General features: G+C 42.1%; 1 protein-coding gene and 1 long non-coding RNA gene across 3 annotated transcripts in view; one reads left to right on the forward strand and one right to left on the reverse strand.

The window, feature by feature from the left end:
- The first annotated feature begins 51 nt into the window (after window positions 1-51).
- On the forward strand, window positions 52-27,693 carry LOC135311852 (uncharacterized). The gene is made up of 8 exons (XR_010371383.1): window positions 52-359; window positions 5,532-5,632; window positions 6,237-6,502; window positions 7,665-7,834; window positions 10,389-10,599; window positions 14,288-14,379; window positions 26,504-26,621; window positions 27,430-27,693. It is a non-coding gene; the product is annotated as an uncharacterized LOC135311852 (long non-coding RNA).
- Window positions 9,868-27,884, reverse strand: part of NSMCE2 (NSE2 (MMS21) homolog, SMC5-SMC6 complex SUMO ligase) — a 136,148-nt gene continuing 118,131 nt past the window's right edge. For both annotated transcript variants that reach the window (XM_064442101.1, XM_064442102.1), the window contains 3 exons: window positions 13,935-14,035; window positions 13,508-13,614; window positions 9,868-10,244 (listed from right to left, as the gene is read on the reverse strand). In XM_064442101.1, coding sequence (XP_064298171.1) covers window positions 10,085-10,244; window positions 13,508-13,614; window positions 13,935-14,035 — 368 coding nt within the window. In that variant the 3' untranslated portion in view covers window positions 9,868-10,084. The remainder of the gene's footprint in view (window positions 10,245-13,507; window positions 13,615-13,934; window positions 14,036-27,884) is intronic.

The raw sequence follows: 27,884 nt of genomic DNA on the forward strand, positions 1-27,884 counted from the left end.
GGAAATGGGAGGAGGGAGGCTCGGACACGCCTGCTCCGCTCCGCCCGCTCCTCTCGGCGCCCCCGGCCGCAGCGGGCCACGCAAGCAGGAGGGTCTCCCGCCGCCCCGCCTGGCTGCGTGACCCGCTGGGACCGGGGGCGCGGCGGGGACCCCCCTCCCGTGCTCCTCCAGCCGGTCTGGAGCAAGTACATCTCACGCCCGCCTCAGTCTCTTCGGCCTCCAGAGCTTGGCGCGGGTCACCCCTTATTTCGGGGTTCGTCCCTTGCAAGCTGACCCCGTTGGCCAAACCCTCAAGCCTCCACCGCCCGCCTGTAAGCGCACAGGCAGAAGCAGGGAGCGTTTCCTAGCAAAGGCAAGCGGTGAGAAAGCCACCGCCTCTCCTGCAAAGGCAGCCCTGGAAATGGCAGCGGCGGGTTGATCCGCGGGCAGCGTGTGCCGCCGGGAAGCGCTGCCAGAAATTTCAAATGCCGCCGTAGCGCTTTCGAGACAGCATCGCCTCCTGCGATGTGTAAAAACAAAAAAGCTAAGCCAGGCTAATTGTGGAGAGAAATCGAGCGCAGCTCTGTTCCCAGGAGCTTCCCCTTTATGCGCTGGCCATGCTTCCCTCCAGCCCCGATTCTTGCTTTTCACTAATCACTAAATAACAATCGTTCATGCCAAGGTTTGCATCATGGAGCTGTTGTGTATTTACCACCGTTCATTCACCAGCGTGGACTTAACGTGCACCATCAGAAATACTTTGCATTGGGTGTTTCCCATGTAAAAACTATCTGCTCTCCGAAAAAGGAATAGTACTGAGAGCAAGCAGCAGGCAGCAGCCGAAGCGACCCGTGAGGAGCAGAGAGTCGAGCTCAGCAGCCACCAGCAGGCTCAGAAGTGTGGGTTTAAAGCAATAGTAAATAGATTTGCAGCCAGAGCTGTTAGTAAACAGAAGAAAAACGAGAGAAAACCAGCCAGCAAATCATCCCTGGAAAAAATGCAGACAGCTGTAGTTTTGACAAGAGTGCTTCAGAAGGAAACTCTCCAGCTTTTCTGTTTACATATATGCAAATCTCTCTGTAATTCAGGGCTGAGGCTTCCCTAATAACACGGGGAGCCCACGTTTTGTTATTCTGTAGGATCAGTTCCTATCCTGGTTTGGTTTCCCCAACCCTGGTCTGTTTAAGCAGCAGAGAGGGCCCAGGATGGGGGCCCCCCAGCTCTAAAGCCTGTGATGCCACGCATGCAGGTATTCGCTCAGATTCCTGATAGATAACTGCAGAGCAAACCCGTGCATGCCTTCAGCTACTTCTAGTGTATTTTAAGAAACACATGAAACTCTTGTGTGGGATGACTCATAGCATAGCAGTCCCATTAATGCATTTAAACATAAAATGCATATGCCATAAAGGGATATCCCAGGGCCTGCATTTTCCTTTTCTCTTTTTTTTTTTTTTTTTTCCCAGAAATACAATTCCATTAATGTCTGCAGATTGTTTCTGAGTGATTCACCACGACTCTCAAAGCACACTATTTTATTTTGTTCCTCTCATAGGTAAAACACGCATGAGTACCCCTCAGACCTTTGTTTTACTTCTCCCTTCCTGGAAGTGTGCGGGCTGCTTCCTACATCTGAGACAGCGCGAGATGGGGGGTGCTTCAGTGCTTTTGGGAACAGGGGAAGGGTGTAGACACATCAAAATAGCAATGGACCTACATAAAACTACTCATGGGCATTATTAGCATGTAACAGCATCCTTTGTAGTGCTCTCAGCCTGAGATGCAGCGTGAGCAGGAGTGAAGATGTCGGTGTAAAAATCAAGCGGTGCACCTGGGGTAAGTACGTGCCTTTGGTCCTCACCCTCCTGAAGCTGCCCCTCTCTCAGCTCCTGTGCCAGCTCGTCGTCCCCACTGAGGAGAAGGGCCATACTGAGCATCCATTTGCACCCATCACTGGAAGCCGTATTCTTCACCTCCCCAGCCTCCCACCCATTTAAAGCCTCTTAGAGTCCACAGCTGGTCACTTCATGCTGGCCCTATGCCACCAGGACCAGCACAGGTGCTTGGTTCAGGCTACTGGCAGCCAAATGGGGGATGGCACCCACTGGTCCTTAAGAAGGGCAAAAAGCCTCCCTCATCATTTTGTCCCCCAAAAAAACCATCTGAGGTGTGAGAGGAGAGCAGAGCACAGAGGTACACACAGCATTGCACCCCACAGTTTGGCCGCAGGCTCCTGGTGTCTGGGCAGCCTCCTTTGACAGGGATTCCCCAGATTTCTCACTCTGTGGGGGTGTCACTGCTCACTGGAGCACAGACGCTGGGCACGCAGTCCTCGAAGGCCAGGAAAAGACAACCCTGGGTGCTTCATCCCAGGCGTGCTGGTGAGTGCCCTCTCCCAGCTGACTGTGTAGATCAAGCTTCAGTTGTTTACATGTGGCTCCGATGAACCCAAGCTTAAATCTCCCAGGTGGCAGGTCTTTGCAAAATGGGGGGCAGTTCCTGACAGCAGGAAGCTTTCATTGCATCTTTAAAATGCCTGGCATGCTTTCAGGCACTCAAAGCATTAATGTAATGAATAAACATATGGTATCAATTATTAACCAAATTAATAATGCTCGCTGCCTTATTCTCAGTCTTATGTTTTGGGCATGGATCATAAGAAAAGGGCCGCAACCAGTCTCCTCTTCACCCCCACCAAATTCATTCCAACATGCAAAGATGAGAATTGATTCCCACTTTGGCTTCTCTTGCTTTTTTTCTAATTTTGGCTGATCCTCAAAATGCAAAAAAACCCAATGCCAAAGATGGTGTCTGATGACCTGCACGGCATGGTGCTTCTCAGAGGGTTGAAACTTGTCCTGCTTACCCACTTCCACCAGTGCTTGCATGCAAGCCTGGTTTGGTTATGAACCGGTGCAGAGAACAGGAGGAACTCCAGGAAGAGGTTTGTGAAGAACAGAACTGTTGCAGCATCTCAATAGTAGAAGATTTTTGCAGAATATGGGGCTACCGCACTTGCCATAGCGGTCTCTTGTTCATTGTACGCCATACCATAGGCTTTTAAGCATCCAGACATAGCTCCTGCATTACTCTCCTCCTGAAATCAAAAGCCATCAGGGGGAGGGGGAGTGTGTCTTCCTTCTCTTCCCTGCACAAGCCTTCATCATTCCATCTCCCCCTCCGCCAAAAAGAACTCTTTTGGGGCTACCTGCTTAGCATACATGCGATGAATACTAGCATGGCAATGCTTAGTTGTGCCTGCGGTGAATCATAGAGTCGTAGAATCGTTAAGGTTGGAAAAGACCCTTAAGATCATTGAGTCCAACCACTAACCTATCACTGCCGAGTCCACCACTAAACCTTATCCTCAAGTACCACGTCTACCCTTCTTTTAAATACCTCCAGGGATGGAGACTCCACCACCTCCCTGGGCAGCCTGTGCCAATGCCTGACAACCCTTTCGGTGAAGAAGTTTTTCCTAATGTCCAGCCTCTGAATGCCTCTACAGCCCTTCCAAATGAATGGAGGCAGTGTAACGCATCTCGGATGGATAGCACTGTAAATCACTGCGCAGCACAGATCAGTGCAGAATTGCACTCACAGACCTAACTTTGGGATAAAACATTGACTCTGTCGATGAGTCTTGCTACCCAAGTGCCAGAAAATGAACCACTGTGAGTCAGCAGACTACAAGGAACCAAACACCCAGCCTTGGATGCTCCAACAGGGTCCTGGTACCAGAGAGGTGGGGCGGGGATGGCCTTTGGGAGTACAGATCAGCAGTCTTTGTGTTTGGCAAAGGACAACAGAGTGCAACAGGCACCTTCCAAATGCTAGGGAAGTGTGAGGAGCTCCCACTCAAAGGACATTACAAAAGCATGACAAAAAGTAAATCCTGCCTTGGAAAATGATGGTCAAAGCAAGCAGGACTGCTCACTGTCTCCCCTCTTCCTGGAGTCCCAGCTGCTAGGCGAGAAGCTGGGACCCGAGCAGAAACAAGACCCTGTGGATGTGTATTGTATGTCTCAGCAGAGGGAAGGGTCTTGCCCAGCACAGATTTGCCAGAGCTGTGGCAAGGTGAATGCTGCTTTTCACATATTTTTTCTCTTTTTTAAAACAGACAAGCAGCACTATTGCATCTGCTAGACAAAGATTTAAGAATCCAGAATTTCTGGTGGTCAGGCATTGACGTTCCCTTTTCCTGACATGTTATTTTATTTAAAGGGATTTTTGTTACACAGTATCCAAGCATCTACCTGTCTCACCCTCAGCCAGTGCCTACACTCACCTGATCTGCTGCTTTTCTTTAGATACTCACAAGATTATCTCCACTGCTCCAGTTTTCTGACCCTTTATCTTTGTAACTAGAACAGCCAGAGGCAATGAGAATTGTGTAACCATCTCCCCACTTCCCAAGTGCTTGGGACAGGTCTGGTAACTTTGATAGTAGTCTCAAGGGATACACAGAGTAAATCTCTGTTAGATTAGGCCACTTATAAATAAACTGGCTGCTTGCTATGGGAAGAAATTAAAAAGTCATTGTTTCAGTTATCAGATGAGAGGCACAGTACACAAATACTTCAACTAATATGAAACTATCAGGCAAGTGATGAAAAATAAATATCTTTATTTTACAAGTTATCTCAAGCCCTGTACTGAAACTTAAACTACTGCTAGATTGAACACCAGCAACTTAAAACCAGCAGGATGTCCATAATCTACTAGTGTACAGAATCACCCTGCACAGACAAGGCTCAGAGTAGTTGTGCGGCCAGGTGATAAAGAACTTAAAAGGAATGTTTTTTTTATAGCAGGAATGGCATATGTGGTGAACCCACAACCATCCTTAGACACTGTGGAACTCAGCAGCAGATTCACTGTTAAGATCTAATAAACCTGATGAGCATGTAGTGACTTCAAAAGAAGTGCAATGTAATAGTGTTCACATGTCTCCCCTCAAACCCGTGCAGAAGCTGCTCTGAGGGCTGCTGTTGCTAGGAACTCTAAGTAATTCCCTTTTGATAAGCCCGTTGTTATTAAATCCAAGGAGTCTCATGAGCAGCACCTCCTGACTTTGTTCCTTTGTAGCCTAAAGAGCATAAAGGCTTCTTCTGTTGCTTGAAAGACGTGTGAAGGTTCAGGTTTTAAACCTCAAATCCTGTTTTTACTTCAAAAGTTGATTGCACAAGCAGACAGTGAATGAGTGTCTCTCCATTTCCCTTGCGGTCAGAGAAGATCCTATTCATACTGAGTTTACAAGCAAACACTTCCTTTGGTAAGCTTCCCATGCAATTCAATTCATGTGCGTGCTTTCAAGCTCTGTCTTCGGGTCTGGACTAACATCACAATAAAGCGAGTGAGGCAGGCTCTCCTAGCCCACCGCAGCACTTTCTGCAGCATTTGAAATTATGAGACACACCATGAGACACAGTTGCTGAGATTACTCATGCATCAAGGAGCTAAGCACATACATGGGTATCTGCTGTACGATGTACACCCATCCCAGAATTTTACTTGCCTAACAATCAATCTGATGTTTTTACTTCTTATAGCTCCTGGCTGGCAGCCTAGAATCCGCTGGCACCTACACATAAGATTCTCCTCTGAGCATTGCTGTGACCACGTTCTATGTTTGAAATAATATGTATTAACAGTAAGTACATTATGACCGGAAAATAAATCATTATTTATGGAAGACTTGGAATTTGTAGTCAGTACTAGTCTGTACTTGTAGTGAGGAGCCATCAGCTTAAGGCTTTGGCTGTAGCAAGAGAAAGGAAACCTGTCCTTGGGATATTCTAACATTTTCCACTCCGGGAAGCCCCTTTCTTAGGTGCATCTTCTTCACTGTATAACAGAGCACTTATCCATTATGCAAACGTTCAGTTAAGGGACCACACAGTACCTCAGGATCCATACATGGAGATTTTTAGGGAAGTTGGAGATTAACATTCACTTGAAACAGCAGTGGAAGTTAATCAAGTTGCACAGTGAATTCTAAGCTAGTTTTGGCCACAATACTAGAGATATTCTTGAGAAAAATGTCATGAGTTACTTGTGACCACAGGTAGGTAAGACCTTTGTCATCGGCCATTCATGAGGAAACATGAGTATGTCCGAGAGGACATTGTCTAAAATAAGGCAGTGTGTTGGCCTTGGCTGTTGAGTCATCGGTATCACTTCCTGCAGCCCCTGCTTTTGCTCTGGGTGTTTCTCAAGGGAGCACTGACTTAGCCTACTCTTTTTGATTCTTCTAGAATGAATAAGATCACAGCTCTGGAGCAGTAATGATGAATACATCCTTGATTCAGAGGAATGCTTGCTCCTTTTAGCACAAGTGTGCTAAATCTTCCATGAGATGCCTGCCTGATTAGTTTTTATCTTTGCACATCATGGCTCCACTGATTTGAAAACTTCAGAGTCTCTAGCTGTAAAATGGAGAATTCTGCTTCACGGGGAGAATCTGTTCAAGTGAGAGAGCTGTGTTAATGGCTCATGCCTCAGGGTACTACTGAAAGCTGTTGTATATAGATCTCTTTTGCCTTTATTTTAATGTTTGATTAGACGTTTCTTTAATGACTCAATATACTATGTGAAACTTCTGTTCTCTGCCAGAGACAGACTCTCACCAGGTTTCAGTGACAGACCCTTATCAGCTACACTGAAGTTTGCTGCATCTGTAAAGCACCCCTTACGGAAAAGAAAATAACTACCTCACCTCTGAGTTTCTTTCCTTAAATATTGTTGCAAAATTTCTGACGTCAAACAATGAGACACAAATTACCCTGTGAACTGTTAACATATGCCTGTTTACATACGATATCTTACAGCCAAAACAGATTAAGATGTGAAGGTTTAACTGCTGTTGAATTTCCACTTCTGTGAATCATACAGATCAGCTTATTCATCACAGACCCTTGTTTTTATTCTTTAACTCTTTCAAGCTACTCCTATCCAGAGCGGAGTTTATGGGGGACATAGGACACGTGGGAACAGAGAGGTCACAACTGCATAACAAACGCCAAACTTTGCAAATGTAAAAGCAAAGAGCTGTCAGTAACTACAGCCACCCCAATGAGTCGGTAGTGGTTTATAACTTCCATCAGGTCAGTTGACAGGCACAGAAGCCTTCCCCAGTTGCCGAGGCTAGTCCATCCTTCCAGCTAGTGAAGTGCCAGCCGCAATTCATGCTGGTGACCAAGCCTGTAACCTTTCAATTTCAGATGGAAAATTACTTGTAAGAACCAACAACAAGAGAAAACCAGGCATGAAAAATCAAGAGGATGGCTCAAATTCCAGGTTCAGAGAAAAAAAAGATTCACTCATCATACTAGGTTTCATTGAATGTTATGGTACAGTTTAAATTCAGAAATACCAAACATTTTGGGGAGAACTTCACTGGTTTCAGTAAATACAGGCTGTTTTCTCTAGCAGTTGAATCTATGTGGTGCATCACTGATTCTGATGGGACTCAAGTACTCTTGTCAGCAAGCCAGACGTAAGTGCATGAGTGTTTGTCTTTTTTCTGGATAATATGGCCATGGTCATACTTGAAAAGAGATATCTCTGATGATAAAAGAAGGAAACCTACCTCTATTCAAATGCATATGCCTCTTCACCTCATATGTGATTGTTATTAAAGCTAAGCAGGTGAGCACTGCCAAAAATCAGTCTGTTTCTTTCAGCTGAAGACGGAGAAGGACTTCAGAATGTAGGCTGCACCTGCACTTGCTGCTCAGGCTCTGATTCACTGATGCTGCCTGGCTCAGGCTAGCATAGGAGAGAAGGAAGATCATATATTCTGAGGCAGGAATGTGAACGTTCAAAAATACCTTTCCACTTAGAGTGGCAATAAGTGAGTGCTTGACTATTTGTTCTCTTCATTTACAGTGTTGCTTCAGATTTGTTTGTTTATCCTCCCAGCTGCATCATCTTAAGCGGGCAGTTCACATTATTACCTGTGGATTAGCTAACACAGAGACAGATTGAGTGCAGCTTCCACTAGGTCCATCAGCACTGCTATGGGTCAAGCCTCTCTCTTTAATGTATGACAACAAGGTGTAACCAAGACAGCAATCTCCCTTAGAGGATTACTCACTGGAACATGTGGGTAATGACCATACCAGGAACTGTAGCTATCTAAGGGTACGCTCGTACAAACACCACACGTAGCAAACCAAACCTGCTGCCACCAGCTTGTCGGTACAAATTAATCTGGGTATAATTTTGCATTTATAATGTTACGTGTCATTGGAAGGCACACTCCAGCATCCAGACACCTTCACAAACTAAATTTGAGGTGCAACATGTGGCCATGTAAAAACTATGTACATCTTTGCATCTGAGAACTTGGGAGACTGATTACCACTAGGGATTCAATTAGATCCACGAGGACAACATTAATGCGCCTTGGTCAGAAACTGCAGAGATTGTTTAACTAACGCGAGTTTCTGTTTCTGAGTGTTCTGCTTATAAACAGTGCTGGAGTAAATTTAACCCCAAACTTAAAGATGAAACAAAGAGCTATGAACAGCTTAGGACATTTCCCTCCTCCCCGCCTTTTTTTTTGACAAATGCTATAGTTGACATCCTCCCTTGTGGTACTCAACTGAAAATTGGTGACCCATCTTAAAAATATAGGTTTGAGACCTGAGATGTCTTAAAACCTGATTTTAACACATAAAAATATAAACAAGTACATACTGCTCAACCACCCCCAGTCTCTTTCAGCGATTTCAGTTGGGCTTCCACAGGCAGAGGCACTCATGATGATTGCTCAGTTTTGAAAAGATGGACCTTTGGGGTTAGACCACATTATGAAAATTACCCAGCTAATTCCCATGAAGTGTTTTGCACACAAAAGCTCAGTGCAAATAATAATGGTTCAGTTCCCTTTTTTAGCTATGAAATCAGCTTGCAGATTAATATTCTTCAATTACAAAATAACAATTTCAGTTTGAAGTGGTTTGCACTCTTAAGTGCAATTGGGGTTAATAATGGTCTACAAAAGGAAAGCTGTTAGCAAACAGTAACCCAGCGTGAAAAGCTCAGCATTTAGGTACCGTAGCTATATTTTACACTAAATGTCAGATTGTAAATTCAGAAAAATTACCTAGGAAGATACCATCTAACCAGCTAAGGATCCCAAAGCTCAAAGAAACCTTTGAACTTCATGTATACCAAGAGATAATTGCCATCTGACCACCAAGGCAGCTCCTTTTACCTGTGGCTATTTCTAATTCATATATGTAGCGCCTTATCTGCTAGACGTGTTCAGATCAATTCAGGTAATAAATAAGGAGTGTCACAAAGTATAAGCCCCTTTTTTGGATCTGTGCCCAAATGCATAGATAACGAGATTAACTGCTTTTCAGTTCAAGGCATATGGTTACAATATATTTGTATTACCTACAAATTAGTTATTGGAATCAATTTATAAATAATTGTAGTCTCCTAACCTGCAGTATTAAGGTAAAGCCCCCTGGGACTTCCAAACGCAAAAAGCCTAAAATAAAAGCTTCTGAATCTCAAAAGAAAAGCATAAGTTAGGGCAGAGCGTTCAATAATTACTAGAATGAGGCTGAGATCCTCAAAGGTGAGTGGTAATTTTGTGCATACACACACAAGGTACAGATGCGCGGTCCTTCCTGCAAATTAAACTCTACTGACGTTTCCTGAGGTTTGTATTAAAACACAGGTGTGCTCCCAAGCAGGGTATATGACTTTGGTAAATCCTTAGTCAGAGGAAAATACTACTCCGAGTATTCCCAGCAGTTACAGAGACAGTAACAGAACTCTCCGCAGTATTGAGCAAAGCGCTCGCTATTACATGCTGGCAGAATCTGCATCTCTAATATGCTGAAAAAATTAGCACACTGACAAGGAAGGTTAAATGCTGCAAAACATGTTTTATTTATTAAATGCAAGCTTTTGGGGTTTCAGGAAGGTTAAAAAAACAAGTTAAACTGGAATTCCTCATATTTGGCAGTTTAAAAAATGCTTTTAGTTACAGCCGAGACCTTCAACTTTGCCTATAAATGAAACACTTTAAGTAACAATCAGTTACACAACCTACTTACAATCAGCAGCTTATCTCACAAGACCTCTAATAACAAATTTCCTTTGTGGCAGCAGCGTATCCAGCTGACTTCTCCAGTGTTGACCAGCTTTGTTTATTTTGACTGTCAATCGCTCTTTTAAGTGCTTCAGCTGGCACAAGATCTGATCCTTTTACATCAGCATGGCTACAGCCAATTTTAGGGCATCTGTTAAAAAGAAAAGAGAGACTCCATTAAATCGGAAGAATTGTATTTGTCCGATATAGGCTTTTACGTAACATCTGTTGGTTTATTGAATTTATCTGGGATTCCCTCTGTCAGTTCCTTGATACCTCTTTTCCTCTTCACCAGTTCTCTGCGGGGAAAAATAAATGCATGTGCCTAAACTGGTGGGAATCAACAGCTGGAGAAAGGAAGGAACACAGCGAGAGACAGAGCCTCTCACCTGTAGATCACTCCCTTCCTTCGTGTACACAAGCTGCCTGCACCAGTAGTGATACTAGCATTGCATGGGCATTTTTCTGTGTTGCCTTCCCTCTTTGCAGCCCTCTTCAAACTGCAGGTAACTACCTCTTACCTTATTAATCTGCAGTGGAGAATTATAACCTTCACTGATAGATAAATAGGGAAATTAATTTCTAGGGAAATAGATAAAAGAGAATGAGACTTGCAAAGGCTGACTGGTGAATCAGTGGACTATCTTGTTGGTGTAAAAATGTACCTGGCCTTTTATGAACTGAGAAAGCACAGCAAGGAGAGATGGGGTCAAATTAACAGCCTCTAAATGATCATCAAATACAAAATGCCTTACAACTACTTGAAACAGCCAGATAAAGACAGCAGGGTGAAAGATATTCAGGGACCAAAGGTCATTTTCCTTTGACAATGGCCCAGAACTTGCACAGATGGTACCCTGTAGCGAGAAATAACACTTTTCCTGAATTTCTACTCTATTAGGAGTAAATTTGTCTGAGGTGCTGAACTTACTTACACTCAGTACTCATAGCTTTTAGTCCAGATTTGTCCACAGCTTACTGTGTTTGTCATGGATAAGTCACTTAATTGCTCTGTGCCTCAGTTTTCCCATTTATCACCTTATAAGAGCCATTGCTTGCTGGATTAATGAATAACCAGTGCTCAGAAAGCTTCCCACATTTCCTGTAAGCATAAAGTATTAGTATGTCCTTCCAGGCAGTGGAAAATAGTGAGCAAACCGAGACACGTAAGAGCTGCCTAGAGGAGTCTATGGCGCGTTTATCAGCACAAAACCGGTGGCTGTGCATACGTCAGCTGAAGAGCTGTCATTCAGCCAGTGCGCTGCCAAGTGCACCAAAGGCGTCCCGTGGATTTAAACAGGAAGGTACGTGTGAGGAAACAGCTACTTCTGTAACTCTGGAGTGAGCAACAGCTTTGATTTCAGAGTCAGGACAGAGAGGGTGCCCCTAACCATGACTCCGCTCTATCAACATACCTGCTTCCACTTGAATATTGCTGGCAGGAGCCCAGCCAAGTAGCAACACCACGAGAACGGGGTACTCAAATGGGGAACTTGTTGCATCAGCTAGCCTGTCTTCCCACCACAGCAGCCTATGTTTTTTCAAAACTGACTGCATTTTCATGAGAAAGGTTAAAATTACAGCAGGCCAGTGAGACTGGGCAGAGAAAAGCAAGCAGACTTTCTTAACTTAGTAACAAGGAAGCCAAGTTACTGCTGTGCTTGTGCTTTTCTACCATGCTGGAATAACTACTGTAAAAATGCTAAGGTTGCAAGCTAAAAGCTCAAAATTAAGAACTGCCAGGATTCAAACTGCACAAATAACTTCAGTTTGGGTATAAGGTAGCTTTTAAAGCTAAATGTTGTACAGCTTACATGATTTTTTTTTTACTTTATATTTTCTCTAAGTCTTCAATTTCTCATGTGACCTTGCAGCAGTGCTGAAACTTTTGATTCACAACAACAGCTCTACTGCCATCACGTTTTCCTGATGGATTTAACAACACAGAGAATTATTTAGATACGAACATCCTAAATTCAGTTTTGTATTGCAGAAGGTGTTTTTGTTGTGGTTTTGGGCTGTTGAGCGCATGCTTCCTGTCCCTATCCTCCAGAACACTCAATTTCTTCTCTCCAATTTAAGAGCTATTTCCCAACTCCCGTTCATTTTTCCAGCCAAGTTTCTGTCCATCCACGCTGCTGGTTTTGTTGTTATTCCCAGTACATTGCGCCCACTCCACTTTTTCTCCCTAACCTCATAACACAGGCAAGATACTTCTGTCTTGTTCTTCAAGATGTCTTGACACTAAGGTTTTGATTCACCACAACAGTCTCTACTACCATGGCATTTTCCTGCTGGACATCCCACTCGATGCTTGATTTCACAGCAGTGCTTTCCTGTAGCCAGGAAGTAAGACGGAATAAAAAGTCCCTTTCCACCTTTGCATCCCTGTGGCAGAGTATGTAGAGTGTAGCAGAAATGCAAGAGCAATGGATGAAGTAAGCTGCCTGTGGCGTTATCTTTGGAGAAATCAGGTCGCTAGTCTCTGACAGATCTTTCTGAGCATGTGCAAACTGTACATTTATTAAAAAGTCCACAACTGGTAAGTTTCCATGATGTCATCAACCCCAAAGCATGAGGCTCTAGTGTATATGGTGTAAAAACAACAGTGAAATTAATGATGAAATGATATGTTGTCTAAACTTGCTCTAAAAAGTGTTTGAGCCCCTTTTCTTCTCCCTCTTTTTTTTTTTTTTTTTTTTTTTTAATCAAAACCATCCTAAATGCAAAACTTATCGGTGAGAATTTCAGGGTTAAAAATTCAGCTATTACATCTTTTCATTCAAAAAAAAATATGCCCTGTGTGGAAAGTGCCAGGCTGCTTTGATGATAAAAGTAAGACTTATTTGATTGCATCATAGTAGGAACCGTACAATCCCGTTTGATCATTCTTAAAGCTCTGTCCGATCATTTTTAAACTCTTACTACCTAAAAAGTTGTGTTTTCATAATTTTCACTTTAGCACTCATTTAAGTGTTTTAGTATTTCTCAGTTGTATGGGAATATAACTGCAAAAGAGGGTGCACAGAGGAGACGGGGGTGTTTTTCTTTCATTAAATTTGGGGCTTGCTAAATAAGGAGTGGGAACAAAGTGAGCAATTAAATTTTAGGGAGCTGAAGTTTCTCTTTGTTGGTCACGGCTATACGAAATCCCTTTGCTTCTGTTGTGCAGGTACCACAAGCAGCTGTAACTTCCCCACACACTTCCTGAATATTTCCTTACATATTGTTTTAATTAAAAAGAAAAGCTCCTTCACGTGTACAGTACTAATGAGGAGACTGTGACTCGGGCAGACACTTAGGTATTACTTCCTGCAGCCTTGCCAATCCAAATACATTTCCTAGAACAAGTGGAGTAAAATTCCACTTACACAGCAAAGCAAATAGCTTTTCCACATATTCTTGTTAGCTTACCGGACTTTTTTCTTTTGCTGCTTTCTAGTCTGGATAAATTTTAGAATGGCGTCTTCTTCATAAGTATGTCCACAAACTTTGTTTCGAACTGGCCTCTTCATTTCCATCTGTAATCAAGAGGTTTGATTTAAATGAACTGATAATGCCCATGAAAATGCTTCATATGACATTTTATGTAAAACAGCAGGAAGTGTGTTTGCTATTCATACATGGCATTTCACTCAAATTACAGGGTCAGGTCCTGCACGGTTAACTGCATTCCTACTTATGTGGGTTTTTTTTCCCAAGCAATGTTGCCCGTCTCTGATAATGTTTGTAATTTATACTGCCTGACTTTTAACGAGTATTGCAGATTTGTAATAAACAATCCAATGAAGAATATGAAATTACTATTTCCCAATCGACTATAGTAGCAGTGATAGCATACCTGCGTAATGGGGCAAATAAAGTTCATCTGACTCTGAGTCACGGCTATATCTTCATCGATTTGTTCAATGGTCTCATTACCATTATCTGATTGGTGGCGAACTATAATAGGAAACAAGACAATTTTTATTTCATATTTAGTATAGATAGCCAATACTTAAAATAAGCAAATAAAATCCAGCATTTGCCAAGCATTATCTCACAGTGATATCTAAGATGCCACAACGTATTTCTATACCACTCTCTGAACAAGATACTGCAAAAAATACTGTAGTATAGTCTCTGTTAGAAAAATGTGGATTTTTAAATGGTAACGACTTTTTTTTGTGTCTGTCTCTGTGTGCCTATTTATAGCCAGTGCTAGAAAGGAGGGCTGGGAAGGAAAGCAAGCTCGCCTGAATATATGCAAAGCCTGTCTAAGTTCACCAAAAACCAGTGGCATGCAGGTGAGTCCCCAAAATCTAACAAAGGATGAGGTGGGGCTTTTGCAGGTTTGGCAGTCCTACCCTCAAGATCAGTTTGTGTTTGAATGTCATAAATGAGCTTGCTATATAGCCTGTATACACAACATATACTTTAAAAGAAATTTGTACTATTTATCATAATGCATCATTTGTAAAGTGATGCTGCTGTATTTTAACAAGACTATAATTAGTGAAAAACAAAAGCCAAGAAAGTGTTATTTGAGACAGACAATAAAAATGTTACTGAAGTAGCCTTAAGGAGGAGGGGCAGAATGAAATAGTGAAACCTCCAAGAAAACACCTGATGGCCCGGTGGCAGGGAATGAGGGGCAGACAAACAAGGAGGAATCTATTTTGAGCTAGAGAAGATGAAGGTCCCCGCCTTTACCAGAAGAAGGCAAGGTGTAAGCAACTCTGTGTACCCAGGGGCACGCCAGCCCAGGGTTCCGTGCAGAAACCAATTAGCCAGAGTCAAAAGCTGAGACACAGGAGCCCCTAAGAAGGACGTATGTTGCTAAGTATAACATTAATAAATGTACACATGTTTTATCTTTTCCTGACTTTGCTCTGTTATTGTGAACCTAGGCTTTTAGTTGAATGCATTTGTTTATCTTTAAATCTTATCTGGTAATAATAGTAAACAACACCTACCATAGCTTTCCATTTCTTTGGGGTAGCTCTGCAATGTTTTTGCAGCAGTGCCCTGGGGTCTAGTCCTCAAGCTGTGCCAAGCTGAACAGAACATGTTTCTCTCTAGCTGCACAAGCTAGTTCACAAGGTAGCAACGCAGGGTTGGGAGAGGATGAAATCCTTCAGTGGCCTGCGTTGGCTTTGACTGCCAAGGTGGGCCGTGAGAAACACAAGTGAACATGGACAGTTTAGAGTTACTTCATGATTTGCCTTCCTCAAAGTCTCGGCTTTGGTTCCCTTTGCTGCTATTGCACACTATCAGCCGATCTTTGCATCTCTGCATCCCTGGTATTCAGTCTTCCACATCTGTTAAGGCCCAGTGTTTCCTAACTTATGGTCAGTCCTGCATGTCTGTATAACACCATCACCTTCCGGATGATAACAGCAGACAGCACTTTTGATGCAATCACAGTCTCTCACACCCAGTCTAGACTGAGCACACTGCCATGTGAGCCAGCACATCTCTGGTTGAGGTACTCTTGGCATCAGTATTGCAGACATCGCTCCACCACAGCACCTTTCCGGATGCCGGTTTTATTTGCGTATTTTTCCTTCCTCCTTAACAGAGCTTGCCCTTCTCCCCATTCCAATATAGCAAGAGTTTTCCAAGTGTTCAGGAATGTTTCTGTCCCAGGTAGTCCTGCAAACACTTAGGCAATACTCAGGCAAGCATCAAGGGTATTTCTGTTTCTGTTATTAAGGCCTCGTTCAATCAGTAGAGTGTGGATGCAGGGGGAAAAGGAGATCAAATGTCCAATATCAATAATAATTTTAAGGCTTTCAGCTCCAAGAATATTAACATACCTTTATCAGATACTGACCCCCTAATAAAAGAAAACACTTGCAAATCACAAGGAAAAAGTGGGCACAATTTAACTGTAAATACTGAAACTATCATGGTATAGACATCAGAAAAAGACTTGCATCAGTTACCAGTTTTCAGAAAAGAAAACCTGTCCCATATTATGCTTAGATTTCTTATATATAAGGTTTATTCTATCATAAACATGTAGTATTCTGAAGAAAATACAACTTTTGGGGAGAAAATGGGATTTTTTTAATGACGCTTTTGAAATACAAAGAAATGGGTGAAATCCCACTGAGACAGCAAGGCTAAATGATATTGCAAATATTGGTAGGTGCCAGCTTTGGCATGGGCTGCTTTATTTAAATACCATACTATGGTATTAGTCCTATGAGTAATGCCAACAAAGAACAAGAGATTCAGAATTTCCTTAAAGTCACGTATCCGCAAATTTTGCCATACCGCCGCTCTAACCTTTGCCACTGAAAACATCTGGAAACTCACATTTTTCTATGTTGTACTTTGTTTCAACTCATGAACTTGGCATGTAGTTCCAGAGTACCAGCGCGTCCTGTCAGTCAATGAAGTTAGAACACTCCAGTACTAGCAGGACCTAGGACAAGCGATTGTTTACAAAGGAAGGTGGGTAAAGTTTTAAAATGTGGGGCTTGTGCCTGTGATTTTACTTTTAAAGCTCAGCACTCCAAGTGAGGCATGTAAGTGGTCTCATCTGAAAGGGCGTTCACCTTGCGCAGCACCTTCTGACTTTGCCAAGGAGTCACCACTTATTACTTCTGTGTGTGCTTACTTAGGTACCGACACAAGAATTTAAGAGACTATGTTGAAGCATCCAGGTTTGAAAATACCAGCTCAAGCTTGGGTACTGGTGCTTGAGTCTCCCCTGAAGGCCCCAGGTCTCTAAATGATGTAAGCTAAATCACAGGCTGGGTTTACCTCTTTCTCATACTGGCTTTGGAGGTGATTTAGATGCCTCATGTTTAATGGCTGAAATTCCATGAGTTGAGATCCACTCCTTGTAGGTGGGACATATTAATCTTCCTGAATTCAAATCATCCTCTTGCTGCAACACTTCAGGCTGCACTTCATTTGCAATGATTTTGTATACAGTCTACCAGAGTGCGGCCCTGGTTTCAAGAGGTTATCATAGCACAAATGAATAATTATTTAAAATATTTCCTTTTCATAAGCAGCTAGTATTTTTAATAATAAATATGCATGACTGGGATGATGCAAGTGATACCTCAAAAATGTCAATAGCAAATTAGTGTAAATCAGATAAACCACCCACAGACATGTTGCCATTGCTTGATGTTCTAGATTACAGGAGGAAAATAGCTTTTTTCAACTACAGTAAATTTTGTAGAGTTTACGCAAGATACACATACATCCTGAACTGGCCAGTAAGATGCTCTAAACAGTAGATCTATACCTGTAAACTCATATTGGAAGATGTTTTTATTAAGGCCAAAGGGATTTTTTACCAAAGGAAATGTATAAAAGTTTGGAGGATCTAACTTGCGAGTCTGACTGTTCTATAGAAACAAGAAATAAAAACACAGGGTCGCACCTATTTCAGATAAGCCAGGTTACATTTTTGTGAAATTGAGTTTTCCTTGCAAATTAAAACCAGATGCAGAAGACACTAAGTTATTGTTCCTGAAATTCAGATGTTGCCTTAAGTAACAGAATTACATATATCTAGTTTGGTTGTCTGAGAGATTACATTTAAGAGCCGTAAGAGTTTCTAGTTTTCCATTCCAGCCAATTCAAACCTGTTCTGAGTATTAGTAACATATTTTCTATCTGGCTCTCTCAGCAGTGATGTTTACAGCTAATTAGTGCCCACCGTTGTAATAAAACTGCATTCTCATAAAGGTATCTATTTTTGGTAAGACATCATAATGAATTTTGCAACCGCCAACTGTTTTTTACTTATTCAATTTTAATTAAAAGCTGGTAGTACTTCCTATCTCTATCACTTTCATCTCTTGATAAAAATGTGACTAATATGCCTTAGCTCAGTTTTTACCTACTGTGCTGAGAGAGGCTCAGAACTTTGAAGTCAACTTTTAAAAATAAGAAAACCATAGTGCAGAGACATTAACTGCTACGTTGTGAATTGTACTAAGCATGGATAGTATACAAATTAAAAAAGCATTAGAGGAAAGATCCTCTCCATTGTCACCGTCACTTCTATGACAGACAGACTTCTGCCTGCTCATGCTTCCAGTGCCAACAATGTCCTCTACCCAATTCCTGTTTCTCTAACCTGGCCCTGAGTGAGTACACGTTCCAGTGTAAAAATGTATTTCTTTCCTTTTGTGCTGGGTTGTTCTGCCTTGTCACCTGCCCTCTGTCAGACACAAATCCTGGAAATCAAAGGGTAATGTTAAGCATGCAGGACTGAGTCTGTGTAAGCCTGAGCCACTAGACAGACAAGGACTTGGCTCCCAAGAGGGTCTATTGTACTGCTGACTCTACAGAAATAACAGCAACTCATCCAGGCTGGGAAAAATCCTATCTCTGAGAGCTCCAAGAAAAACATGAATGTTATGAGGGCAAGTCAAATGACAAGTGTTCCTGCCAGCAGGACACAGAAAATAATGAGAGGTGGGGGAGTTGAAGGGCATCATCACATCCAAGAGTTGTATTCTAAGAGTCAGAAGCAGTCTGGGGCACTGCTAGCATGGGGTGTGGAAGCTCCAAGGACAAATCTAAAGGAGGAAATGAGACCAAACGCTGCTTTCCATGAAACACACTGCTGAGACCACCATGGGCAATGCTTAAGAGTGGGTCAGTGTGCCCATTAGTGCTCTGAATTAGGGTTAGACTTCAGATCCGGAGAAGCAGTCCAGAACTGTCCAGTGTTGTGCCCCTGGGACGGATCTGCAGTAAATGCTGTAGGAGGAGTGAAAGAAGAGGGGAAGCACAGAGTAATACCTTCCTGGCAAACTTTCCCAGTCTCTAGCAATTTGTGGCCAAGGACTTCCTGAGTCAGAGGTAATATCTTTGTACTTAATAAGCCCTGGAGTTTTCCTCCAATGAATTTGTCTAAACTTGGAGAAGGGAATTTGGGCCTGGACTCTTCAGCTTGGTTAGAGACAGTTATCTTTGCTAGAAAGGTTAGCAACAGTTTACTTTTCCTTGAAACTTACCACAGAGGCTGCAGGTTACAGTTTAATTTGATTTTTAAGAGAGAAAATAAGGTGTGCAAGCTACATCTGCAGTCAAACAGTTCAAAGGATTTCTGCTTTTGCCAGAGGCATGCGATAGTTTAATTTGCAAACCAAGCCAAACTAGGCTTTGCATTAAAGTACATTACAGTTTGATTACTTGGTGGTGTTGCAATACACAAGTTGATCTAAGGAAGGTGGCCTCTAACATGTTGCTCCAGATTGCAATTGCAAATTTACTTGCTCCTGCCCAGGCCAAGCAATTGGCTGGTAATTATGGACAAGTCCCTTGAATGTGCCCTGTTTTACACATACTTGTGTAAGAAGTATCCAAAATAAAATAAAATCCAAAATAAAATGAGAATTCTGTAAATATAAGCCATTCAGATTTTCCTGGAATATGAAAGACAATTGGATGAACAAATTAGCAAATTGTTAGTTCCTTTACATAGTAAGAGTGGGAAAGGAAAGGACAGTATCCTGCACTAAGCAACAACCCTCTAAAAACTCCTTTGGTGCCGTCAAATTCACAGCACTTGCATGTTTTATAGTATTTTGTCCCACTAAGCTACAGGCCTTTTAAAATACACTGTTCCAAATGGAAATACTGTTCCTGTTTTATCCTTTCACTACAGGGTAGAGCTGGTTGATGCCAGTTTTCCAGAATGTCCTTAAAATGAGGAGAGACTATGATTTGATGGAAATGTTACAGGACACTCGTTACAGAAATGTTAGTAAAGGAGATGGAAAGACACTTGAAACTAGATACAATTTGCTGCTTAATGTATTAATAAATAAACGTGACTACAAATCCCACCTAGAAAAAAAAAAAACCAAACTCCAGAGGTGCCCTGTGGAACTCGTACACTATTCGAAGTGAGAAGTAAAACATCATCTTTGCCTTTAGATTTTGGGAAATTCAGACTGTTGTGCAGTGGGAGCTGTGCCCCTAGAAATGTGAACAGAAAGGATATCTTTGATTATAAACCACACCACTCAAACAGTTTGGTAGGAAAACCAACAGAGGCAGCTTTCTTCCTCCCTCTTTTATTGCAAACAAACATGAGAAATCCACACTTCAAAGTCTGTGGATGACATTTCAAACAGCAGTTTCCTCATAACTACAGTCTGGACTAGATCTGAAGAACCTCCTGGGGAAGACAAAGCTTACCTAAAAAGATGTCACGAAGGCTCATCAGTAAGCTCAGAGGAGCCACTATTTTTGGAAAATAAAGACAGTCATATTCTTCCATCTAGCTATCTTCTCTTGCAATGGCGGGCAAATTTAAGATGCAAGTTAAAGACCAAAGGTTTGCTGAAAACAAACCTAGCTGATAAACAGATTACTTAAATGACCAGGAAACTCTAAGTCCACATAAAAGCGTGCCAGGCATGTGACAATAAAGCAGAAGTGTTAGGGATGCCACAGTACAAGCAAAGCAAGACAAAAACTGTAATATCTTATGAGGAAAAAATATATCAGACAGAAGCTAATAAATTGCAAATATATGCAAAGAACATTTTTATTACTTGGATTTTCTCCTGCTCTTCAGAAGAAAAAAAGCTGAACAACCACTGCTTCATACAGAATACTAAATAAAGGCAATTTCCATGCTTAGAGAGCATCATTTCATATATCAGAGATTAGAAGAATATCACACGCATTTAAAAAATTAAGAATTTCACTCCGGACACATGAAAGAAAAAGTTGCAAAAGATGCAAGCAGGAAGAAAAAAAAAAGGCCTACCATTTCATTAGAAGATGAACCACTTTCCATTACTAACATTGTGGTCAGAATCTGGAATGTCACTGATGCAACACTAACCATCAAATGACATGAACATGTAGGGCTTGCCTACACAGGGAAGCTGTTGCACAATAAGTGAGGGTGTGAATGTAGAATGCATTAGCTACTTGGTATTAACTCCCTGTGTGGACGCTCTTATTCTGCAGTAGGAGTGCCTTTTGGCTGTTCAGCCTAATCCACTTCCACACTGGACTTGAGAAAGGCACTGTTAATGCTGGACAGGAGTAGTGAGAGGAAAGCTGTCAGTACTGACAGCAGTTTGGAGCCACAGCCATTTACGCATGAGTCTTTAGCAGTCCTTGGATAGTCTCTTCTGTAAAATCAGTTCAGATTCTCTCAGAACAATCCATGCCAAGTATTCTCTAGATATCAGCTCACAAGCAGAAACTATGTCTACGACATCTCTGAACAAAAAGTAACATCGTGTATCTTGTAACCTATATGGTTGGAGGTCGCTTCGCCCATTTCGGTACGTCATTTGTGCATTCTGGTAGTCATTCACTTCTGAAAAGCTGAACTGGTGACAGCTTTTCAGGTGTAGCAAGATTCTGCTAGAAAACACTCCTAGACAGAACTGTTCCAGGGTAACAGAGAGGCAGAAAACAAACAAAAAAAAAAAGTGATCAGACAAGTGGACCAGGCAGCGTAGCTTCCTAGCAGTCCATCCAACAGGCTGCTGTGGAACTAGTGAGCAGAAAAGCCCCTAGCTAGCCCAAATGATCACACCCCTAGGAGATTATCATCCTGATTATCATTTCAATCTGTCTTTTCATGTTCTCCTCAAAAGACTTTTTGCCAAAGACTCCACTGTATTTCTTTCCTAAGCAGCTCTGCTGAAAAAAAGTATGCCCCCAGCCCCAGTGTCAGGCGCATGTAGTCTGCCATGTGTTGGGACATCGGTAGGAATGTTTATGAGGTATAGGGTGAGAGGGCATGAAACCAAAATCCCTGAACATAAACCTGTCGATTTTGTGATTGGCAAGGATGGCACCGACTCAGCAGCTGTCTGAAACTGCAGAGAGAGCACAGGAAAGAGCAATCTCTCGCCTTCAGGAGTCGGCAGGTTTGTAGTACAGGAAACCAGCTCCACAGCCCCCTCCACCCAAAGGAAGCTGGAGAGACAGATCTGCCTCTCTTTACCAGGAAAAGACAGATGTACTATATTGCTCTTGAATAAAGACATGAGTACAAATAAGAAATAGTGAAACTGAAATCGTGGGAATAAAATATTCTTTTCTCTACCCCTTAAAGCCCAGTGTTGAAACACTTGAAAGAAACTTGTAGGCGAGATATTTTATTTCAAAATTAGTATTGATAACGAGAGCGACACTTGCAATTCTGTTCTCAATGATGCATTTCAATCCTTCAGAGCGCTTTCTAAAACTCTTAACAACTTCAAGAATGAATCCACTTCATTTAGAAATATTTAACATCAAATGATTACAGTTCAACATGCAGTGAAGTACTATATATATATCCACATAACTTACTGGAGTTTTATTATTAAGATGTACAAAGAGAGAAGTTGTGTTCATTCCCTACTTTTCTTCTATAGAAATGAATTTCTTCTGTATTTTACATATAAACTTTACCACTCCAGTTATTCTGAATTCTGCAGCTTTGCACTGCCTAAAATGCCTCTGCTGAAACGGCCTCTGGGACAGGCAAGAAGACTGAGCTGTCTGCACGTCATGGCCATTACTCCAGCACCATCTCGGAGCGTGGCCCTGCTGCAGTCACGGCTCCGGGCACCGGCTGGGTACCCGCTTGGGGCTGCATCTCCCGCTCTGCTCCTGCCTTTGGTCCCCAGCCTGTGGGCCCAACAGCCTCCTTGGAAAAGGAATTTTCCTAAAGCAATGAATCATTTGTGGAAGTAGTAATAGCCAATTCCTTCTTCTCTTGAACACAAAACACTATAAAAAGGTCAGTTCTACTACCATGACTGTTTCGCTGGCAGAAACCTGGGGCACAGGGCAGGAATACGTCCAGAGCCACTTACACATTTTGTGTGTTAGACCGTTGCCTTTCCCATTAGACCACACTGCCTTCCCCCTGAGTAACTAAGGCTATGAACAGTTTCCAAATACACTCTTAGTGAATGCATCAGTTCCATGCTAAAAGCAAAAAATACAATAGAGAAACCAGTATCTTCTAGTAATTGCACAACATCTGGTTGTTTATTTTGAGAAAACTAACACTTGCACTGAAGTACACATGACCATTTTCTGGTAATTCATATTTATAAAATAACGCTTCTTTGCTAAACTACTTAAGAAAGGAAAAAAAAAATCAACATTTAATATCATATTGAAACAAGTTAAGAACTAAAACTCACAGGTGTTTTTTGTTTTGGTTTGGTTTTTGTAAAGAGGAACTTACAGATATGCCATTGCTTAACTGTAAAACTGCAAGGTTTTCATTTAGGTTAAGGCTCAGTAACATATTGCATGTGTGTGTACTAAGGCATCCTGCATAAACTATGCTGTGAACACAGAGCAGATCTACGCTATAATAATCCTTGGTAAACTCTTCCCTAAAAGACATAGAAATTGTTGCTAATCCCAATTTATACAGCATCCTCCAAAACAATGTCACGGGGGGCTTGTGCAGTTAAGCGTAATGCTATCATCAGTTGGGAACAGCTGAACAGCTATTTTTCTCAACATGTCCTGTGATGTAAGATTAGGCTTCTTGAATGGCAGTCAGTAGAAAAAATCTAACGCTAAAGCCCTGAGCTATAAATACTCATGGATTATAACTTCAGCAGCCTAGTAGCTTCTGATGGTAATTAGTAGTTAATTTTAAATCTGATCAATATTTATTTTAAACCTCTTTCTGCAGATTCTCATTTGCCAGGAGTGTCACCAGCAGAGTGCATCTTCATTAATTTTACATGCAGCAGAAAATCCTTACCATTCCCCCGGTGTCATTTACGTAGCAACACATGCATTTCAGACTTGACCTTGACATTTTTGCATGGTGCAGATAACAGACAATCTGGAAATGACTGTGCTTTATGGCAAGTGTGCTGGGAAGACTGAGAGGCTTAACTAAGGTCAAGCACGAGGTAAAAAGTCTTTTAAACCCCCAAGGTCTCTCCATCTCTACACTTTCCTCTCCAGATCAGGTTCAATAGGGTAGTGGAGTGGGGAGAGAGGACTTGAACACCCTCAGCACAGATGCACACAGCAGCAGAAACAAGAATGGCTAAGCAGGACAAGCAGAGCAAGGAAAGCTAATGTTGAATTGATGGGACAGCAGTTGCAGTGTCACTGGTGCTTCATAATAAGGATAACGAGCACACAGCTAAATCACATGGCATTCTGCACCGTCTTCATCTTTCTAGCAGAGCAGTTAATGTTACGCTCACTCTTTCAATCTTATAGTCATTACCAGGATGGAGTAACATTCTAGTTGTCCTCTTAAGAACTATTAACTTCCCTTGCACTCTTGGGCTGGCACGTCAGCTCTTGCAGAAACACATACAATCCCTAAAGCGTATGCTGAGAAACATGAAGATTTTATATCTCAAAATAAACAGCTTAATATAAGTGAAACAATCAAACTGCACTAATTAAGGAAGGAAAACAAAACTGACTACAATAGAGCTACACTAAGGAATCACCATTTCAAAACAATGAAGATAAGGCACAGCCTGCTTTTGTCGATGTTTCTTTCACATCAGAAATCACACACAGCCCTACAGCCCAGAATTTAGGTTAGGTCAGTGTTACTGAGGCTCTCTGGTTTGTACGGGTAATTAAGATTCCTCCTTTACTACACATTTGGCTACAGCTTGTAAACGTATGTGGGAATTGGGTTCAGTGACTGGACAGAATGGAAAAACTTTAAGGACAGAATCAATATATGAAGGGGAATCATAAGAAAGATGGAGAGAGACTTTTTACCAGGGCCTGCAGTGGCAGGACAAGGGGAAATGGTTTTAAACTGAAAGAGGGTAATTTTAGGTTGGTTGGGATTTAGATTGGGTGTGAGGAAGACATTCTTTACTATGAGGGTGGTGAGACACTGGAACAGAGAAGCTGTGGATGCTCCATCCCTGGAAGTGTTGGACAGGGCTCTGAGCAACCTAATCTAGTGGAAGATGTCCTTGCCCATGGCCGGGGGGTTGGACTAGATGATCCCTAAAGGTCCCTTGAACCCAAACCATTCTGCAGTATTTCCCTGATTTCAAGCTTGTATTTGCAGATACCAGCACTAGCAATGACAGCTCTTCAGGATCAAATACTACCTTTATACGGCGTCCGTGCCAATACTAGAACATGTAACACAATTTAGGAAATTATTTTTGAGATTAAGAAGCTGAAAAGCACTTTTAGTGAAGACCATAAAGTGAGTAATTCTTTTAAAAATACAACAATAAAATATGCTAGTCACAGATGAATGACACAGTTAAGCTTTCCTCATGACAAAGCACACTCAGCCTTAACTGAAAAACAGCTGCAACCATACACTTCCTAAAGGTGCCCTGCAAATTTTTTCATTGCAAACCTGATCATGGTAGAGCATCCCATTTAATCTAAAGGAAAGCATATATAGTGACAAAAGGGCTCTTCAGAGAGCACATACTTGAATAATTGTCATGGTTTAACCCCTCCTGGCAACTAAGCCCCACACAGCCACTCGCTTACTCCCCTCTGGTGGAATGGGGGAAACAATCAGAAGGGTAAAAATGAGAAAACTTGTGGATTGAGATAAAGACAGTTTAATGGGTAAAGCAAAAGTCATGCACACAAGCAAAGCAGAATAAGGAATTCATTCACTCCTTCCCATGGGCAGGCAGGTGTTCAGCCATCTCCAGGAAAGCAGGGCTCCATCACGCGTAAGGGTTACTTGGGAAGACGAACACCATCGCTCAAAATGTCCGCCCTCTTTCTTCTTCCCCCAGCTTTATATGATGAGCATGACATCCTATGGTGTGGAGTATCCCTTGGGTGAGTTGGGGTCAGCTGCCCCGGCCATGTCCCCTCCCAACTCCTCGTGCACCCCCAGCCCACTCGCTGGTGGGGTGGGGTGAGAGGCAGAAAAGGCCTTGGCTCTGGGTAAGCCCTTCTCAGCAGGAATGAAAACATACCTGTGTCATCAACAGTGTTTTCAGCACAAATCCAAAACACAGCCCCATGCTAACTGCTATGAAGAAAATTAACTCTATCACAGCCAAAACCAGCACAATAGTAAATAATTCTAGCCAAGGAGACAGAGGAATCTGGAAGACAGCAGCGAGTTGCATGCCTGTTCTGTAAACATAGGAAATGATCGCTTCAAAACTTTCAGCTGCTTGAGGTGATGTCCACTCATATATGACAAACCTAACAGGGAAGAACTACCACGTTAGTGACACCCACAGGTATGTGGAAAGAGCAGTCATTTAGCAGTAAGCAGAGTTCCTTGGGAAGTGACAGTCTTTGCAATCACACATTCCTGGGTTACTACATTTGGCCTCTGGCTGGTACAGCACAGAGCATGAAACCAGGAGCTCGATTATCACTGACAATGCTGATCTGGAATTTCAGGAATGGGTTGTAGTGGGTCCTGGGAAGCAAACAGCATCTCTGAATTGAAGAAGCACTCTATACCTTTGCCAACAGAGAATGTTATGTTGTTCTGAGATGTCGCAAGAGCATACAAGCAGTGTGGGAAAAGTGCAAACAGAGCTGGTGCAGTAGGAACTACAAACGGCATCATGTTATCTACCACGGGGGGCAGGTAGGCATATGGAATTCCACACCACGCAGCGCCTGAAAATATTCTTCAGCAAATTATTAAACAATTTGACTGTAAGCAGCTAAAGGATAACAAGGTAGTAAGAGGCAGTCAATATGTTTCTTGCCAAATCAAATCATGCCAGGCTGATCTAACCTGCTTCTCTGATAGATTAACTGTCCCTACTGGACGAGAGAAGTCAGCTAACATAAATATGCTGATTTTAAGTAGAGCTTTTCATGTTCTCCAGATGACATTCTCACATGATCTTCACCCAGATCAAAGAAACAGCACAATAATTAAGCTTCTTCTGATTACAGTTTCTTTTTTTCTAAAAGAGTTCACTGGTGTAACAATCATTACAGTAGTGCCTGAAAACTGTAATAGAGAACAGACAGGATTCTACAAGACACTATACACATTCATGAAAAGACAATTTCTGGCATTGCAGAGCTACAGTCTAAACAATCAGGACAGACAAGGAAAATATCTTACCAGCACTGTAAGAGATGGGAAACTGAGGCAGAAAAAGATTAAGAGCCCAATTTTTAAATGAGTTCAGCATATTTGTTGCTGAGCTCGCTCAAAATTCTGGCCATAATCAGCATCATGGAAATCACTAGATATTGAGCTCCTTTGAAAATCAAACTTCAATATGAAAATTTGGCCCAGAGGTCTTTTGAAAATCTACATCAAGAGGCTTACCCAGGGTCACCCAGGAAGTCAGTGGCAGGGCTGGGAACTGAACTTACATCTTCTGACTCCCACTCTGGTGCATAACTAATGTCGCTCTGTGTTCTGTTTTAATTAGCTATGGGGAGATCTCAAACCAGAGAACACTTTTGAAATGAAAGAAAAGAAAACCCTGGCAAGTGCATTCAGTTTCCTTTCAGAAGCATCAGCACAATGAGCTACCAGCAACTCACAAGCAGTGGGGATTTCTAGCTTCTTTAACAAGCTACTGTTTTCCTTGGAGAAGATAAATTGTTTGTTGTTTACTTCTCATATATAAAGGAGAATATTGGAGAATTGTTCGTTTTTTTCTCTAATAAATTTTTTTTTGACTTGCACTATGTATATGACCCATACAAATATTTTTCCAGTGACAAATGAGGATAGAAAAAGGAAGCCTGCAGAGTGCAAAGGCTCCTAAGGATTAGTAGACAACCTCTGGGGCAAGGAGTGGAGACTAATGCTATTGCTTATTATTACTACATTTTTCCCTAGGTAGAGAGAGTTGTTTGAAGTGGTTTCCTTGCTAATGCA

The sequence above is a fragment of the Phalacrocorax carbo genome, chromosome 2 (assembly GCF_963921805.1).
Source record: "Phalacrocorax carbo chromosome 2, bPhaCar2.1, whole genome shotgun sequence".
Classification (NCBI taxonomy): Eukaryota; Metazoa; Chordata; class Aves; order Suliformes; family Phalacrocoracidae; genus Phalacrocorax; species Phalacrocorax carbo.